This window comes from Artemia sp. Qi Xiang Cuo, chromosome 14 (assembly GCF_049724085.1).
Source record: "Artemia sp. Qi Xiang Cuo chromosome 14, ASM4972408v1, whole genome shotgun sequence".
Classification (NCBI taxonomy): Eukaryota; Metazoa; Arthropoda; class Branchiopoda; order Anostraca; family Artemiidae; genus Artemia; species Artemia sp. Qi Xiang Cuo.
Genome location: NC_142807.1, coordinates 12,095,188 through 12,114,882, shown reverse-complemented (window position 1 = coordinate 12,114,882; position 19,695 = coordinate 12,095,188). Strand labels below are relative to the sequence as shown.

The 19,695-nt window shown below is 37.9% G+C and overlaps 1 protein-coding gene across 1 annotated transcript in view; it reads left to right on the top strand.

The window, feature by feature from the left end:
- LOC148944136 (serine/threonine-protein kinase mos-like) overlaps positions 1–19,695 on the top strand; it is a 246,452-nt gene that overhangs the window by 123,021 nt on the left and 103,736 nt on the right. Inside the window, exon 2 of the mRNA XM_089099838.1 lies at positions 6,133–6,373. Coding sequence (XP_088955964.1) covers positions 6,135–6,373 — 239 coding nt within the window. The 5' untranslated portion in view covers positions 6,133–6,134. The remainder of the gene's footprint in view (positions 1–6,132; positions 6,374–19,695) is intronic.

The window sequence follows — 19,695 nt, the reverse complement described above, 5'->3', positions numbered from 1 at the left end:
TGGGGTACTTTTCCATGAGGGGATGATTCTCCATGGGAAAAGTGAATATTGAGAAGGGGGAGATTTCCAGGATAAAATTTCCACTGAGGGGGATATTTAGATCCAAAATTAAATTAAAAACAAGGAATCTTCCGCTGAAAATTTCTTGGGGATGACTGTCAACGAAGAAGGAGTTATCCAGGAGGGAGGGGAGCTAAGAAGGTGAAATTATCTACGGCAAAATTTTTGCGGGGGATTTTCCATCGAAAGGGAGGTGAATTTCCCACCATTCTTTGAAAAACAAAGCTAATAAATTTAACCGTGCCTATTCCCTCAAGGATCTGATTCGTGCGAGGTAGTGGGTAACAATTCTGCATTGAAATTTTATTTAGTTCCCGATTTTCGGCACAAAAGCGCACCATCCCATCTGTCTTTGGTACTAGCAATATCGGTGACGCACAATCACTTTAAGACGGTCTTATGATTCCTTTTTGCAACATATTAGCCACTTCAGTTTGTACCAGGTACCGTTTTGCTTCTGGAACTCGATAGGGTTTTCCTGTATTGGTGGATTACTGCCTATATCGATATCATGCATGACGAGATCGGTTTTCCCAGGTCTGTTCGAGGGGGTCATTCTGTATCTTCTGAAGATTCTAGTCAATTGCTTTATCTGACCATGACTCTAAATTCAAATTATTGATATCTGGAGGGCTTCCTCGAAGTCTCAGTCATTTTATGTACCCTTGTAGTCCATCATTTCTTACAGAGTTGTGCCCGCATAGTTTTCCGATTTAATAAACAAGATTTGATTCAGATTCTCCACGTAGTACTTTTTAAGAGAGTTTACGTCGGATAAATTTTGACTTCTTTTTTCCCTCGGAAATTCCACTAGGTAATAGACACTTCCAGATTTCTTCCAGATCTTGTATGGGACTTGCCACTGTACCTCAAGTTTGCTATTTCCATACGGTAAGAGGCCCCGCACTTCATCTCCTACTTCAAACTCTCTGGGTTTCCGGTTATGGTCATGCCAGGTCTTCTGTCGTCCCTGACTTGTCAATAAGTTTTGATGTGCAATCTCGGTTCATTTTCTTAGTCCTTCCTGCATATTGACTAGGTAACTGACTACCGATTCAGATGCATCTTTCTTTTTCTCCTCCCACTCCTCTCGTAACACATCTATTGGTCCTCTGACGTAATGCCCATAGATCAGCTCGAATGTTGAGAAACCTGTCGAAGCCTGTTTAGTCTCTCTGTACGCAAACAAAAGATATGGAAGATACTGATCCCACTTCTTCGGCTCGTCTCTGACAAATTTTCTTTGCTCTGAACTATTGTTCCATTTAATCTCTCAACCAATCCATCCATCTCCGGGTGGTAAACACTGGTACGAAGGGGTTTAATGCCAAGGGCCACGTACAGTTTCTGTACTACTTGGGAGATTAGGTTAATTCCATTGCTGGTCAGGATCTCTGAAGCTATCCCCACTCGAGAGAAAAACTTTATCAATTTGTCGGCTATCCTCTGTGAATGCGTCGAGTGAAGCGATATTACCTCCGGATATCTGGTTGCATAGTTGCTTATCACTAGGATCCACATAAAACCAGTTTTACTACACTCTAGAGGTCCCACCAGGTCCATTCATATTTTGTGGAAAGAATTTTCAATGATCAGGAGTGGTTTTAGTGGCACCTACTCTATCTGGCATTTCTGGCTGTCATCTAACAGTTAAGACATTGTTGACAATGTTTTGCTGCGTCCAGATAAACATTTGGCCAAAAGAATCTTTCTAGAATCCTGTCAGTAGTTCGTTGCCTGACTCTTCTGGTACCTATTCTGAGTGCAGAACTGTTATGTCCGCTTCACTGTCCAACAACATTTCAATATTCCTTCCGTCTAATTTGCTGTGAAGCGCTTGCGCTGCCCCTACCGACTCATGGTGATCGGGCCTTTCCGGGCTCTCAGCCAGGAAATCCTGTCACGTATTTTCCAGCTGCTTCTTTTCCCTATGACAGTTCTTTGCAAAGTGTGACGTGTCATCACATACAAAGCAGGATCTCTTGTTTCCTGCTCGGTGACTCTCGCGTGAGCTTCCTTCCTTGGACTCAGCTCTCGCTTGATAACTGCTCCCCTCTCCTTTACGCTTGCCGTTAAATCTCCTCTTTTTTCTTTATTCCTTACCCAGACGCTGGTTTCTGTTATTGCCACCCGTCTTCAAACAATCTTTTGTCGTTTTACGGGCTAGGTCACTCGCCTCCGCAAAAGAAACAGCTTCCTTAAGAGTTTTAAATTGCCTCGCCCGAAGGGCTACCTGCAGGTGGTACGGCACTGCATCCGTAAACTGTTCCAACAGTAAAAGATCAAAAATTTCTTCTACATTCTTCAGTGGCACAACCACTCTGGCTGGCTGGGTACTTGTTGCCGCCAGGCGCTCTGCTTGCACTCTCAGCAATGTTAGACTGAGCCATCTATAGAAGTTGGTTGCCAGCTTCCTGCCTAATTCTTCGTTGGACTCCTTTTCATCTTTTCTTCCACTTCGGAAGCATATGCGATATTTATCATTTGTGACAGAAAACTTCTCATTTATTGCGGTCTTAACCGCATAATTATCAGCAAATGTATCCGCTGATAAACCTGACGTTGTCTCCAATGAAGGACCGGATAGAACGGGATACAGTGGCAGTGTAGCCCACTGTTTCCTAGGCCAGCCACTTCCCGTTGCAGTGCTCTCAAACATGCTTAAAAATTAGTCTATATCGTCACTATCTGTCAGCTTGATTAGCTTTGGCCTAAATGTGGCTTGTGCTGCTGTAGGCTGCTGATTTGTCGTAGGTTAACACGCCATGCTTGTTGTTAGGGCGTTCATTACAGTCATAAGCTGCATTTGCGAAGTCATAAGCTGGTTAAACTCCACTGACCCCATTGGAATCAGTTTCTTATTACCAAAGACCTGAATATTTGCTGAAACATCATGCAACACTTCAATGCCTACCCTTCTATTTCAGAAACAGATTTGGGCAAAAAATAGATGGCGTAGCGCTGAATAGCTGCTTCGCAACCATACCTAATTTAGCTTTTTAGTGCTAGTCAAGAACACTGACAGAAGTTAACTGTAGACCCCCGTTTGGAATCCCACCCATTCTATGACCCGGTGCCTCATCCTATTCATGTATTCCTTCTAATGATTGAGCCAGAGTGGTTTTCAGTGAAGGTGAAAATTCCAAACTTCTTACTCTGCAACGCCCAAGTGCCGTGGTGGAGGTGTCGATTTGTATTTTTGAAAAGACATTCCGTGCAAACTGTTAAGTGAACCTACTGAGTTCTGTCACAAAGTGATTTGGGCCGAGTGCAAATCCTCATTCCTGTCAAGAAAGTTTTCGTGCCTCATTATCGCGGTAGTGTATAAGCTGGTTAAACTCCACTGAGTCCATTGGAATCAGTTTCTTATTACCAAAGACCTGAATCTTTGCTGAAACATCATGCAACACTTCAATGCCTACCCTTCTATTTCAGAAACAGATTTGGGCAAAAAATAGATGGCGTAGCGCTGAATAGCTGCTTCGCAACCATACCTAATTTAGCTTTTTAGTGCTAGTCAAGAGAGTGCAAAAAACACGAAAGATTTAGTTCAATATCTACAAACATTTATAGACAACATCTGTCGACAGTATGCAGCTTCCACATTTATTATTGCCGGAGACTTAATAAAAAATAACAAGCAGTGGATGTCAAATGTGATAGACCTGAAACAAGTAGTGGCAGTTACGACCCACCAAAGTGGGAACATACTCGACCTAATTTTCACGAACCTTTCCAACCAATACCCACCGCCGAGCTCTTTAGGCCCATTACAGAACTCAGACCACTTTGTGATTTTTCTGGGAGTCCAAAGCCAACTTCCTAAAAGTAAAGAAAACAAAAGTAATGACCTGGCCTTTGACTAAAGAAAGTATCTGTTCCTTTGGACGCTGGATTGGACTTCACCTTGACTGGACCTTTGACTTCAGTGAGATCTACACAATACCAGACATCAACCTCAAAGTTGAGACTCTGAACTCTGTTCTTCTGCAGATATATCACGAACACTTCCCGTCCAAAACTATTGTAGTCAGTGATGACTACAATACTATTGTGACAGTGATAAGCCTTGGGTAAACCAAGAAATAAAAGCGCTAATCATGACCCAATGCCCACTCCACTCGAACGGTGAAGTGACAGAGGCAAAAAACTCGTGCAATCACACAGTGAAAGTAAACAGAGCCGCTCAGAAAGCTTATTTTCGCGATAAAGTGACTCCACTGCTGACTACTAAGCCTCGTAAGTGGAACTCCTAAGTCAAACGACTGTCTGGAAAACTTAATAGTAGTGACTTGAAGATACAGAAAGACGATGGTTCTCTAGTGTCCTCAACTGAAGTAAATTCCCTTTTCCCTTCAATTTGTCTGACTGACTCTTCATTCACTGACAAAAATATTGAAAATCTCTCGTCCGGCTTTCCCGACGAACAAATTGTAGAAATACCGGATTACACAGTCTGCAAAGAGCTTGATAAACTAAAAAAAGAACTGTGCTTCATATCTAGGTGAGCTGCCCGTCAGGCTACTCATTGAGTATGCACCTTTTCTAGCTAAACCTGTGACGTCTATTATCAACCAATGCTTCAGAGAGCAAAAGTTCCCTCAGACCTGAAAGAAAGCCTGCATCCATGTTATTCCTAAGACAAAATACCCCAAAACTTGTGACGACCTTCGGCCAATATCAATAACCCCCAATCTAGTGAAAGTGACAGAGTCATTTATTTACCGTGAACTTTTGTTGCGAATAAGCCCTTGCCTCGACCCTTACCAGTACGGGTGCCTGAAAGGCAGTAGCACAACTCACTATTTAGTGCAACTTTACTACTTAATAGTAGAATGGCTAGACAAAGGGGGTACCATAGTTGATCTCCTTTTGGAGAATTATTGCAAGGAATTCGACCTGATCCATCATACCACGGCTTTGCAGAATCTAAAACAAATAGACGCTAGAAATACTATTCTGCTATTATTAGTAGACTTCCTGAGACATCGATACCAGTGCGTCTATGCGCTTTCCAAGGAAGACCATGATTCGGAGTGGTCTGATCTAACATGTGGCACCTCTCAAGGCACCAAACTTGCTACTCCCTTATTTTTAGCCGTCATTAACTACATTTTATTTGACAACACTGACGGATGATTCAAATTTGTGGACGATTTGTCAGCCTTGCTTAAATACCTCATTGAGAAATCTCAAGTAATCCCTCATTTCGATAGTGACCTAAAAGATAAATTCAATGATCAGTGCAGTACAAACGGGTTCCAGTTTAATGTGAAGAAGAGAAAAGTAATGCGCTTCAATCCTCTAAAAAGAGATGTTGCTTGCCCCGACCCCTGGTACACTACCCCGTCAACTGCAGTTGTGCTTGGTGTGACATTCAGTGACGATTGTTTGTTTGTGCCACACGTCACGAATCTTGTGAGAAAGGACAACTACGCGCTTTGATCCTTGACCTCACTGCGTCGATTGGGGTTTTCTATGAAGCAATTGCTGATCACATACACGTGTTACGTACGCCCTCTGCTTGAATACGTGTGCCCAGTTTGGGAGCCTTATGTGCATAACATCAACTTCCTTAATGATGAACTTGAGACAGTGCAAAAACGACCCCTAAAATCATTCTAGGAATCAAATATGTTACTTATGGTTCAGCCCTCACAGCTCTACAACTCCCAACACTCAAAGAACGAAGGTATCAGCTGATGAGCAAATTTGGGCACTCCGTTCTTTTGAGTGGTAAACACCGATCGCTACTACCCCCCAACGTAACCGTCAACAGATACACACGCTTACACGAATATATATATACACACACACACACACACACACACACACAATATATATAATATAATATATATATATATATATATATATATATATATATATATATATATATATATATATATATATATATATATATATATATATATATATATATATATATATATATATATATATATATATATATATATATATATATACTTTAGTGATATTAATAGATATTCTACCCATATGAATGATTTTTATTTTCAAATATTACACTTTTGCTTATTTTACAGTACTTTTTTTTAGATATGGATGCCGCTGTCAAATTATTGATTTGTTCCGACTACGATCCGCTCTCTCCATTAACAAGTATTGATGGTGAATTCAATGCTCAATTTTTTGATCATCCGAATGTGGTGAAAATTTACGCCATTGACAAGAAAATCGAACGAGGGCTAGCACTTGTTGTTATGGAGGACGGTGGTCAGACCTTACAAAATATTATCGATGATCCAATGGAAAAACTTGACAAACGAACATGTATTAAGTAGGTCTTTTGACTTCAATTGTGTGTGATCTGTTAGATATATTATAGTCATATTCAGTGATGAAAAATCAAAATTACGCTCGATTACAGCGCCAACTATGCGCGCCATCCATAATTTCTCAATTTCAAAATTGTCCCTTTTAAGTCTTTAGATCGACCAATCCGAGTCGAAAGTTAACGCATAATTCCTTGATACTAAACAGATAGAAGCTTGAAAGAGTTTTTTTTTCTGTAACAGGAATCTGACTAAAGATAAGACGCCGCTATTATAGTGGGGCGGCTAAGCATAAGAATTGTTCTGTTTTTCAAGAAAGCATGAAAGTTGGTGGACATATCCTTTCTCTGAACAATATTAGAAGTGGAGGCAAAAAATTCGATTACTGAAACGTCGTCAACGTAGCATAACGTCGTGAATTTTCGTAGCATAACGTCGTGAATTTTCGGGAAAATTCAAATGGGTTTTTAACAGCTCAAGAAAGTCTTGAAACGGGTAAAAAATGCTGCTGAACGAACAGGTTATCTCACTTTTGACGTCTAAACATCACAAAACGTTACTTCTTTTTCAAATAACAATTTTTTTATATATGAAAGCTAATAAATTAAAGCAATGGAAGAGGCCTCAACTATGCCAAAACTTGCTAGAAAGGGAGGCAATAAATAGGGTAACAAGAACGTCGTCGAAACATTGTATACCATTGCTTATCTTGAAAAGAGGTTTAGAAAGCGCACGAAAGTCTTGAATGGGTAAAAATATGCTTCTGATCAAACCGGCGAAAAAAAACGGTTTGGATCGCTCTGGTCATTTTAGCATCGTATTAGAGGCGGTAAATTAGGATTGCACACCTCCGTATTCTTAAAATTTGTAACGCTTTTAGAAGGTGACTTTAGGCTATATGACGTTCTGACGATGTAATATGCGTAAAAAATAAATAAAATATCAGACATCGACTATACAAACTGATTCCAAGAATTTAAATTCTATTTCACAAGGTTGTAGATATGCCGAGTAACAAGAGTTCATTTTTTGAAAGTAAGAAGCCGGCGATCGACTATACAAACTGATTCCAAGAGTTAATATTCCATTTATGAATGTTCTGGATATGCTGAAAAGGACGTGTAACGAATACTTTTTGCACTGTACAAGAGAGCAATTGGGTGAATGAATCAGTACTTTTATTACAATCACACTTATTTTCACTATTTTATTTTTCAAGTAGACTTTTCACGTATAAACAGGGATATTACAAAAATATATCTTAGGCACTTTGTGAGATTCATCATAATTAACAAAAAGTAGGTTCTTCAGATCACTTGAAAACAAAACATCACTGCCATGGAAATTTGGCGGGAAACAATAGCTTTTGAAAAATAAGGTAAAAAAATTAATAACTTTTTTAAGTACAGGCGCATTTTCCACTACATTCGCATCTGTCGGTGTATGGCAGATTTGCTTTTGAAAAGTTGTTGCTCTTGTTGAAGGAGTTCGGTCCACCGATTTGCCTTGACCAAACAGGTTCATGAGCCTAATTAACATCAACTAGCATAGCAACTTATCTGGTCATATATAAGTATTACAAATCGTTCAAGCTCAGTAACAACGTCCTCGTCATTGTTGTTGCCACATTCGGTTGAACTAGTCATCGATGATGATATCTTAGGATAGATATGCCATAGATTCCAGCCTTCCAGCCTGTAGCATGGCCAACACTAACAAATAAATAACTGGTTTCACAGCTAAGGAAGGCATGTAACATTGGCAGTGCTTTCCATTTGGAAGTCCCAAGTTTCGCAGCGACGTAGTGTATTGGGATAAATTTGCCGTTCGCGCCAACTCCAAAGGACATTCACAATTCCTTGAAATTCAAATGGTAAAAAAATCAAACCCGCAAAATGAGAACATCTGTATCTACCGACTAAACCATCCGGCGGAGCTTGTACCTATTGCACCTATCTAACGACAGAGCTTGTACCTATTGTCAGTGCCTACCTTCGCGCGTCGGATATTGCGTGTATCCGCCTCTTCATGTGTACAGGGACTTAAATGCACAGTTTCGTTCATTCGGTCAGAACACAACACAAGTTTTTTCCTCGTAGCAAATAGCTCTCGATCTTCGGGTTGGCCGATCTTTTTCAAAAGAAAATCTCAGACAGGAAGTCAAACAGCTCTTAGTTATTCTCATCAACCCGCATTAAGTCTTTCCATTTTGACTTCTGGGGCATCCTTGTTGGTAACGAAACCCGGGTTTTGATCCCTGTTCCCAGCTTTGTTCTTGTTCCAGGTTTCAGGCCAGATTTCAGATTTCTTGTTCCATGCACACGTCCCAGATAACATGACGTCTTTTGCATCGCATGGGCTGAGATCGAATCATAGGCCGCGCGCTAGCACTGCCTAAGTAAAGAACGATGTGGCCACAATGTTTTTTTTTGTTTTTTTTTTTCTCCATACCCGGGCACTTCGTATCGAAGGAGTTGTCGTAGAAACTTCGAAAAGGGCTCATTCGATTAGTAATTGGAGTGGATAGTGCCCTTTTTAATACTCGAAAGTGATTAGAGGGTAACTAGCCCCCCCCCACGCCCATCATTCCCCCAAACACATCCAATGAAAATTTTGAGATAGCCATTTTGTTCAGCGTAGTTGATTTCCACATAGAAAATGTCTTTTTGAGGAGGATACTCCCCCACAACCCTTGGGGCGAGAGTTTTAAGTTATGCCCTGAGGGCATATAAGATCAATGTTGACATAATATACAATTTATTATTTTTTTTCTTTAAAGCAGGGCACTTCATGTAGAAGAAGTCGTTGTAGAGAATTCAAAAGGGGTTCATTCGATTGAAAATCGAGAGTTCTAGTGCCCTTCTTAATAGTCGAAAGTGATTTGAGGACAACTAGCCCCCCCCCCCCCTCACGCCAATTATTCCCCCAAACACATCCAATCAAAATTTTGAGATAGCCATTTTGTTCACCGTAGTTGATTTTCAGACATAAAAGGTGTTTTTGAGGAGGACACTCCCCCACAACCCTCAGGGCAAGGGTTTTAAGTTATGCCCTAGAGGCATGTAAGGTTTTTATAGAAGTCGTTGTCATAGAAACTTCAAAACAGGCTCATTTGATTGGAAATTCAAAGGGCTAGTTCCCTTTTTAATAGTCGAAAGTGATTGGAGGGCAACTAGCCCCCCCCCCAAGCACACCATTCCCCCAAGCACATCCAATCAAAAGTTTGAGATAGCCATTTTGTTCAGCGTTGTTGATTTCCAGCTATAAAATATGTTTTTGAGGAGGCAACGCCCCCACAACCCTCGGGGCAAGGGTTTTAAGTTATGGCTTGGGGGTAAACAAGGTTTTTATTGAAGGCGTTGTCGTAGAAACTTCAAAAAAGGCTAATTCGATCGGAGATTCAAAGGGCTAGTGCCCTTTTTAATAGTCGAAAGTGATTGGAGGGCGACTAGCCCCCCCCCCACGCTCATTCTTCCCCCAAACACATCTAATCAAAATTTTGAGATAACCATTTTGTTCAGCGTAGTTGATTTCCAGATAGAAAATATGTTTTTGACGGGGACACTCCCCCACAACCCTCAGGGCAAGGGTTTTAAGTTATGCCCAGGGGGCATATAAGGTTTTTATAGAAGGCATTTTCGTAGAAACTTCAAAACAGGCTCATTCGATCGGAAATACAACGGGCTAGTGCCCTTTTTAATAGTCGAAAGTGATTGGAGGGCAACTAGCCCCCCCCCCATCATGTCCATCATTCACCCAAACACATCCAATAAAAATTTTGAGATAGCTATTTTGTTTAGCGCAGGTTAGTTGATTTCCAGATAGAAAATATTTTTTTGAGAAGGACACTCCCCCACAACCCTCAGGGCAAGGGTTTTAAGCTATGCCCTGGGGGCATATAAGGTTTTTATAGAAGGTATTGTCGTAGAAACTTCAAAAAAGGCTAGTTCTCTGAAGCAACCCAAAATCTGATCTCATTCTGCTGCTGCTTGAAAATATAGAAATATGTTCAGAGTTGCCAATATTCATTTTAGCTCTGTTTAGTTCGCAGTGGATTTTGGACGGCGCCATCAACGTATATATGTTGACCCCGGTGAATCCAAAACTTTTAGTGATTACGCAGTTGACATGTTTATTTCGTATATTAATTAAAAAAACTTTTTCCACAAAATAAGTTTTTCAAAGAAAAGCAAAGAACTCAATTAAACAAAAAATGAGCAAAAATAAAATCAAATAATCTACCAAGCTCGAAACTACCACAAATCAGCATCGATAAATAAATGAAACCCGAAACGAAGAGAAATTACAATAAATAACCGAGTCAAACACAAAACGAGCAGAAATTAACATTAGATGAGCGCAAAATCCCCATAACTTCCCAAGGCCAGAACAAAATTTGCACTTTACTTAAAAAATATACATGTTTTTAATTTTATAAATTTAATAAATCAAATAATTTTTACATTTTGATTACTAAATATCAGTATATGTATATTAAACTGACAATGCACATTCCTTTGTATTTTTTTAGTAAAATGCAAATTTTGTTCTGGCCTTGGGAAGGCACAGCGGTTTTGCGCCCAACTTATATTAATTTCTGCTCGTTTTAAGTATCTCCGTCAGTCAGTTCCACAAGGGTATATACAATTTGACTAATACCCTGCACTTTATGGAAGATATTTACAGTTGACCCTATATATTGAATTTGAAAATGAAATAACTTTTTTAGATGTGTTAATTGTTCGCAGGATTGATAAGCTGGATTTTACTATCTACAGAAAACAAACATAAAACAATATATATCTTCATTTTAAATCAAATGACACATCTGAAAATTAAAAGAGTGCTTGTAACTTCTCTCATTGATCGTCCCTTGAACATTCGCTCAGATTCGTACATAACAGCAGAAATAAATTTTATCTGAGATATTCTTTTTGGTAACGGATATTCCATTCTTTTTGTCAATAATACAATTCGCCGTAGACTAAAACGACACTCATAAAATCAAAAATCTTTCACAATATGAGGCTCCTAACAAGCCCTCACATGTAATCTATCTTCTATGCATCCCAAATATAACAAAAATAAAAAAAAAGTTTGCACAAAAAATAATCTGTATTGAGTTCTCACTGATAATTTTAAAATCACAAATTTCTTAAACTCTGGGTAAAGATAAAACCCTAAATACTCTCCAAAAAGGGGTTTATCAAATACCTTGCGACTGCGGTTATCATTATTTTGGCAGGACACATCAGAATTTAGAAAAACGACTGCACCAGCATAAAAAAGACATAGACAAAACATTAGTTTCCAATAGTTCTAATAACTCCTTTGATTCTACTTTAGGTAGCCATATTTTTGATAACCACAGTGACACAATAATTTTTGAAAAATCCTCTCTCATTAGTAATAATTTAAGCATAACACAGGTGGTTTGGGAATCAACTGTAATTAGACTCAAAATAAGTTATAATATTTCTTTAAATAGTGACTTGGGGAATACTCATTGAATTCTTTTTACACAAATTTAATTAAAAATGATTTAACAATATATTTTACAAAACCAATAGATAATAGTAGTATACCTGTTACAAAAAGGCCTTTAAGGCCTGCTGCCAAAAAAGCAAGATTAAATTTGAAAGCGTGTATTTCATTATTTTTGTTAGTTTTGAATGAATTTTATCACTTCACCTCATTATATCTATCAGTCCTAGTTGAACTTTGCTGAAGTAATGATTCTAAGGCAGTCTATGATAAATTTACTAACAACGAGACAATTGCCGCCGATGAACAATTAATTTTGCTTCAAAATGCCCTTCGACTTGTCGACAAGCATAAACCCTGAAGTGAAAGAAAGGTCAAAGTAAATTTCACTGATCAACCTCCAAATTCCCCGTCAGTACCACAACCACCACCAAAGCAGGAAGAAGAAGATTTTGCTAAAGCTTTACCAAGTGCTGTAGAACTAATACCTCATTCGTATCGTGAGCAAAGTAAAAGACTCGTGACCTATCTCGCTGAAAATGAACATGTAGAATTTTATGACAAAAAGAGTGATTCTATACTTCATGGTAAGAGTTACAATTTAATTGAGTTGGTATCAGATTTTATTTCAAAGCGTAAAAGACTTGAATCTTTGATAGTCAATTGTATAAAATTTTAAAGTCATCAAATTTCCAAAAAGTCTTATTGGGAATAAACATATTTTAAAACGATTAAGAGAATATGGAGAAATTTCAAAACATGTTTTTAAATCGTTTCGGAGAATACTAGCCCGTCAAGTAGGGATGATGATTTAAAAGGTATAAAAAAGAGTCCTAATATCAGTGCATAACCTATTAGTATGCAAAAGGATAGCGGACGCTTCGAACCTTGATTGCGTTCAAAATGGCTCAAGCCTTCAAACGAGTTGATGAAAACATAGATGAAGCGGGAAGTTTAAGTTCCCCCACCACACTTGCCTGAGTCACTGGAGTTGGAAAAAAGATGGCAACAGAGTATTCACAGATTGAATCTAGTTACACTCTTCGTCGAAATCACAGATCTTGCGGTAGTCATTATCGAAAAACTGAAGTCTTTTTCCCAATTCTTTTTCCTATTCCCCATTACAAGCAGATCTTTTGACTCTAGACGAAATTCGAAGACGTCGCAATAGTCCGTACAAGTATATTTTACTTGCAATCAGTGTTTTTAGACGCTCTGCATATGCCATTCCATTGCGTTCAAAGAGAAACGATGAAGCTGCTAGAGCCCTTGAACCTGTCTTTGAACAAGAGTCATATAGAAAAATTTAAACAGATTGGAGAAGTGAATTTGTTAATCCCCATTTAAAAATGGTTTTATTGAAATATAATACAATACTCTATCATAGTCAAAGTCCGATAAAGGTAGCATTGGTTGAACGATTGATAGGAAAAATTTGACTTTTAATCTCGAAATATTGCACATTGAGAAATACTGCTGCTTTTATTCATGATTTAGATAAAAATCATGTTGATTTATAATCAATCCCTCATCGATCTCTTTCCAATCATAGTCCTCTTGAAGTTCATCACAGTAACAATATACTTGACATTTTTTTAACCATATTCCAACGAAGGGAGGAAGAAAAAAATAAGAACTTTAATGATGGTGATATTGTTCGAATCAGTGGAACAAGTAGTATTTTGAAAAAGCGAATTACTTGTGGTCCATTGAACTTTTTAAAATGTCAAAAGTCTTAGACTCTAAACCTGTAACGTATCGTCTACGTGATATGAAAGATGAAGAGTTTCTTGGCAGGTTTTACGAGTATGAATTGCAAAGAAATCAAAACTAGTGGAATGTATCAAATTGAAAAGATATTAAAGAGTCGCACTCGCAAGGGTAAGAGACAGGTGCATGCTTGTTCGCTGGCTAGGATACAACTCTGATATTGATTCTATGATTCCCGCTAAAGGCATTCACAATGCCTAATGATTTCTATGTGACCTTCATGTCCAATGCCTCTTACCCACTCTAAGATGATTCGAATAAAACAAGCAATTTTTGGACAAACCTCTCCCCCACCATAAAATTCAAGGGAAGGTATGAAGTTGCTCTTGTTGATTGTAGTCTTAAAAATACATATAATATCCTGAAAAAATATTGAACATATGATATAAAAGTTAGGCCACATGATTGGCCACTCGCTACCGAGAAATGAATAGAATCAAATTAATCCTTCTGAATATCCATTCATCACATTACCATACAAGAAATATGGTAGTATGACTAATTTGTGTCGTGAAATCAATATAAAAATCTCTGATCGTTTAAACGGTCCATTCCACTTAAAATATTCAATTGAGCAGGGCAAGATCTACATTAGTTATCCCATTCAGAATGAGAAGGTTATTCTCAATGATAATATGAGAGATGTTCTTGGTTTTAGACGGAATCATAGGCAGCACGCCAGCGCTGCCTAAGTAAAGAACGATGTGGGCACAATGTGTTTTTTCTCCACCCGGGCACTTCGTATCGAAGGAGTTGCCGTAGAAAGTTCGAAAAGGTCTCATTCGATTGTAAATTGGAGTGGCTAGTGCCCATTTTAAAAGTCAAAAGTGATTGGAGGGCAACTAGCCCCCCCAAACCCCTGTGTCCCCCACACACCTTCCATCAAAATATTGAGATAGCCATTTTGTTCAGCGTAGTTGATTTCCAGATAGAAAATATATTTTTTAGAAGGACACTCCCCCACAACCCTCAGGGCAAGGGTTTTAAGTTATGCCCTGGGGGCATATAAGGTTTTTTATAGAAGTCGTTGTCGTACAAACTTCAAAACAGGCTTATTCGATTGGAAATTCAAAGGGCTAGTACCTTTTTTAATAGTCGAAAGGGATTGGAGGGCAACTATAACCCCTCCCCCCCCCACGCCCATCATTCCCCCAAACACATCCAATCAAAATTTTGATATAACCATTTTGTTCAGCGTAGTTGATTACCAGATAGAAAATATGTTTTGATGAGGACACTCTCCCACAACCCTCAGGGCAAGGGTTTTAAGTTATGCCCTGGGGGCATATAAGGTTTTTATAGAAGGCGTGTTCGTAGAAACTTCAAAAAGGCTCATTCGATTGGAAATTCAAAGGGCTAGTACCGTTTTTAATATTCGAAAGTGATAGGAGGGCAACTAGCCCCACCCCACGCCCATATTTCCCCCAAACACATCCAATCAAAATTTTGAGATAGCCATTTTGTTCAGCGTAGTTGATTTCCAGATGGAAAATATGTTATTGAGGAGGACACTCCCCCAAAACCCTCAGGGCAAGGGTTTTAAGTTATGCCCTGGGGGCATATAAGGTTTTTATAAAAGCTGTTGTCATAGAAGCTTCAAAACAGGCTCATTCGATTGGATATTCAAAGGGCTAGTACCCTTTTTAATAGTCGAAAGTGATTGGAGGGCAACTAGCCCCCCCCCCGCCCATCAGTCCCCTAAACACATCCAATCAAAATTTTGAGATAGCCATTTTGTTCAGCGTAGTTGATTTCCAGATAGAAAATATGTTTTTGAGGAGGACACTCCGTCACAACCATCAGGGCAAGGGTTTTAAGATATTGGGGCATAAAAGGTTTTATAGAAGGCGTTGTTATAGAAACTTCAAAACAGGCTCATTCGATTGGAAATCAAAGGGCTAGTACCCTTATTAACCGTTGGAAGTGATTGGAGGGAAATTAGCCCCCCCCCACGCCACTCATTCCCCCGAACACATCCAATCAAAATTTTGAGATAGCCCTTTATTTCAACACAGTTTTAAGTTCTGGAAATTAGGTCTTTGAGGATGACGGACTCCTCACAGCCCTCGGGACAAGGGTTGTAAGTTATGCCCTGGGGGCATATAAAGTTTATATAGAACGCGTTGTCGTAGAAAGCTCAAAAAGGACTCATTTGATTAGAAATTGAAATGGCTTGTGCCCTTTTTAATAGTCGAAAGTAATTGGAAGGCAACTAACCCCCCTTCCACGCCCACCATTTCCCCAAACACATCCAATCAAAATTTAAGATAACCATTTTGTTCCACGCAGTTAAAGTTCAGAACATTATACCTTTGAGCAGGACACTCCCCCCAAAGTCTGCAGAGCAAGAGTTATAAGTTATGCACAGGGGCATATAAGTTTTTATTGAAATCTTTGTCGTAGAAACTTGAAAAAGAACTCATTCAATTGGAAATTCAAAGGTCTAGTGCCCTTTTTAATAGTCGAAAGTGACTTGAGGGTGACTCAAAACTTTTTGAGTCGAAAGTGACTCAAAACGAGCGGAAATTAGCATAAGTTGGGCTCAAAACCCCTATGCCTTCCCAAGGCCAGAACATAATTTGCTCTTTACTGAAAAAAATATAATGTTTATACTTTTATAACTTTAATAAATCAAATAATATTAAGATTTTTGTTACTAAATATCGGTAAATGTATATTAAACTGACAATGCTAATTCATATGTATTCTTTCAGTAAAGTGCAAATCATGTTCTGGCCTTGGGAAGGCATACGGGGCTTGAGCCCAACTTATGTTAATTTCTGCTCGTTTTGAGTTTGACTCGGTTATTTATTGTAATATCTGCTCGCTTTAGGTTTCATTTATTTATCGATGCTGATTTATGGTAGTTTTACGCTTGGTAGATTATTTGATTTTATTTTTGTTCATTTTTGTTTAATGGAGTTCTTTACTTTTCTTTGAAAAACTTATTTTGTGGACAAAGTTTTTTTTTTAGTTAATATAATCAATGGTAGAATTGCTGGTACCACCAACGGCATGGGTCGTAATATTTTTGCAGACTATCCACCCGGCTTCTCATCGTAAAGTTGTATATTTCTTTATGCATCTTTCTTGAGACATCGAGAGTTGGTAATACTAATCTCCCCCCTGCATGTTCTTGAACAAAAAAACACTCACGAACACATTCACCACTACAATATAAGGAACCTTCAACATATTCCATGTTGAAGGATGTACACTTCATATTTGGAACTCTGTCAGTTATCATTAAGAATTAGACAATCCTCTAGCAATAACAAAAGGTTTGGCTGTGATTACACGCCAGTTTTGACCCATTCAATGAGATGGCTAATATAAATACTTTAGTTTTTCCTGATATTGATAGCTATGTTGCTATTCTTAAACCATGACAATTGGGTGCTAATAGAAAATACTTTAGTTTGTCCTGATATTGATGGCTATGTTGCTACTCTTAAACCATGACAATTGGGTCATGGAATGAACTATTATACGGGTCGTTCGTCAATGTCTGGTTACGGTCTCGACAATTGGTTTGCTAAGTTGTTTCACTCTGCAATACTTCTGACTAAAAAATAAATTTTACCGGTTTCCGCGGATTTTGCGTCCTCTAAACTACATGATTGTGGCTCTTAAAAGAAAGAATTTTAAAGAAAGTGTGTCCCAAAATCCAATGTCCGGCGCGTGATTGTGATCTGCAAGTGATTGGAATCACAGCAAAGCGGGCAAGGTTTAAAAAGGGCTAGAAACACCTCATCACTCAACAGTCTCAACTCAGGTCAGAAGTGAAAAACATTACTCTTGGCAAAGAAGAAAAAGAAACCAAGAGCAAAAATTGTTAGATCGAAAAAGGTTTTTTGGTTTTCCTGGAAATGTCATATCTACCACATAAAGAATATCATCCTTCAGTCACCTCATCTCTAAATCTCTTCAATGCAGAAAATGTTGATGTGACTTTAAAACATGGTTACTGTGAAGAATTTTACCTGCAACAACCGCTATCTGAAAACATTCATTTTCAAATTTATTCCAGAGAAGACTATTTCATAGATTTGACATTAAACATTGAAAGATTTACATGTGATTGTCAAAAAGTATAACAATGAAAAAGCCATGTGCCTCCGAGGGGTTATCCTCTGGAAATTGTGTACTACGCAATTTGCTTAGAAAAATCAGTGTCTACACAAATGAAACAATGGTGAGCACGAGAAATAATCTTTCAAACTATGCAAGTTAGATACAGTTCATGTTGACGACTCCAATGTTCTATAAGCTATTGAGAGGTTTGGCTATTGGATATGAATATAAAACGGACACTGACACTAGCCTTATACTTAGAGATGTGACAACTAAAATTTATACTTGTTTGGATAATAAATCATGAATTATTTAATATACCTCAAAGGTTGCCTCCCAATCTTAAGATTGATATAAATTTACAACTTGTGCCGTCTAATTTTATTTTGAGAAAAGTAATTGGCACTGCACCTGATGTAAAAGTCTCTCATACCTCAGCAATATTTCATGTACGAAAACAAATTATTATGAGTTCTGTTGCTTTGGCAATTGAGAAATTAAGAGCTAGTGGAAATAAAATATCAAACTCCTCGTTCTACATACAATTACGAATCAACGACATATTGCTATGGGTACACGTAACTTCATCGATTCATCATTTATAAATGGCAAAATTCCTTCAAAACTTGCTTTGGCTTTTGTAGAAAGTGCTAGTGCCATACAATTATGGACAAATTCTCCACATAAATTTGAATGTCTTTTATCTCTTGTATGTAAAGTAAATGGAATTCCACTATACAATTTATCGTTTGATAAATCTTACAGGTCCTTATATGAATTGACAATGCAATCCCTAGACTGATATTCACAACTAATTGAAAATGGTATAACCTAGGAAACGTTTGCAAAAACTCACGGTATCATTGTATTGGATTTGTCCGGTACTCAAGATATGAGTATTGTCTGAACGGTCGCGGTACGTTTAGAGCGTACCTTTGCCAAACCATTGGAGAAGAGTAAAGCAGTAATCTCGCTAAATCAATTTGAAGCCTATTGGGAAATTACCCTGATGGCAGTTTTCTATTAGACTTGTTACCATGAACACAAATAAAATAATCAACGTATTCAATTTGGATCCTTACAAATCCAAATTCAAATCCTATTTCATACCTTCGGATTTCCTCGATCATATACAAAGTGTTAACAATAGAATTGTCATTGTTAATAGAAACCCATCGAACTTAAAGACGGGACATTGGCTATGCATCTTTCAAAGAGCGAAAAATATTGAATTTTTTATCCTCTTGGCCTATCGTATACGTTCTACGCAACTCACATTAAAAATATCTTGAGCAAAGTGTAAAGTCTATTATTCAAAATCGAAAGCGAGAACAAGATTTATCTGCAAAAAGCTGTTATTTTCATGTACTATTATATTTTATTTTTCGATGTGCTGATATACTTACAGTAAATTTCTCAGCATTTATGTAGACAATCATCAATTGAACGATTTTGTAGTTGAAAATACTCTTTCCTACATTCGTAGTATAAATTTCAGAGCCCAAAGAATGAAACGCTTTAAAAATGTTTGCGAATTTGTTTATTAATAAAACTTGTCCGTACAAAAGTTATACTCATCTTGGCATGCAAAGTCAGGGTAGATTTTCTACAATATAATGTAATTTCATTTTTATTATATCTCTTCCTAAAGCCAACAATACTATTCTGATTCATATTATAAAATTCTGTTTCAATTTGCTTATTCGAAGCAATGTCACAACTAAAATTCTCATATGAAGAATCACTTTCTGTAACAGCCAAATAAAAATCAGTAGGTTTAAAATAATAGTAGCCGATATCTTCAGCGATGTCGTAAAAAACAGACTCTTTTCTTACTCCAGCAATTGAAGCGTAGACCAGATTCTTCTTTCCAAAACAATAAAACCACGATGATATAATATTATTTATAAGTTTTATTATTTATAGATTCCTATAATAAACTGAAATCACGCTTAGGGTTTTTTGAAATCATGCCAGGGTAAGTATTTTCACATCGATT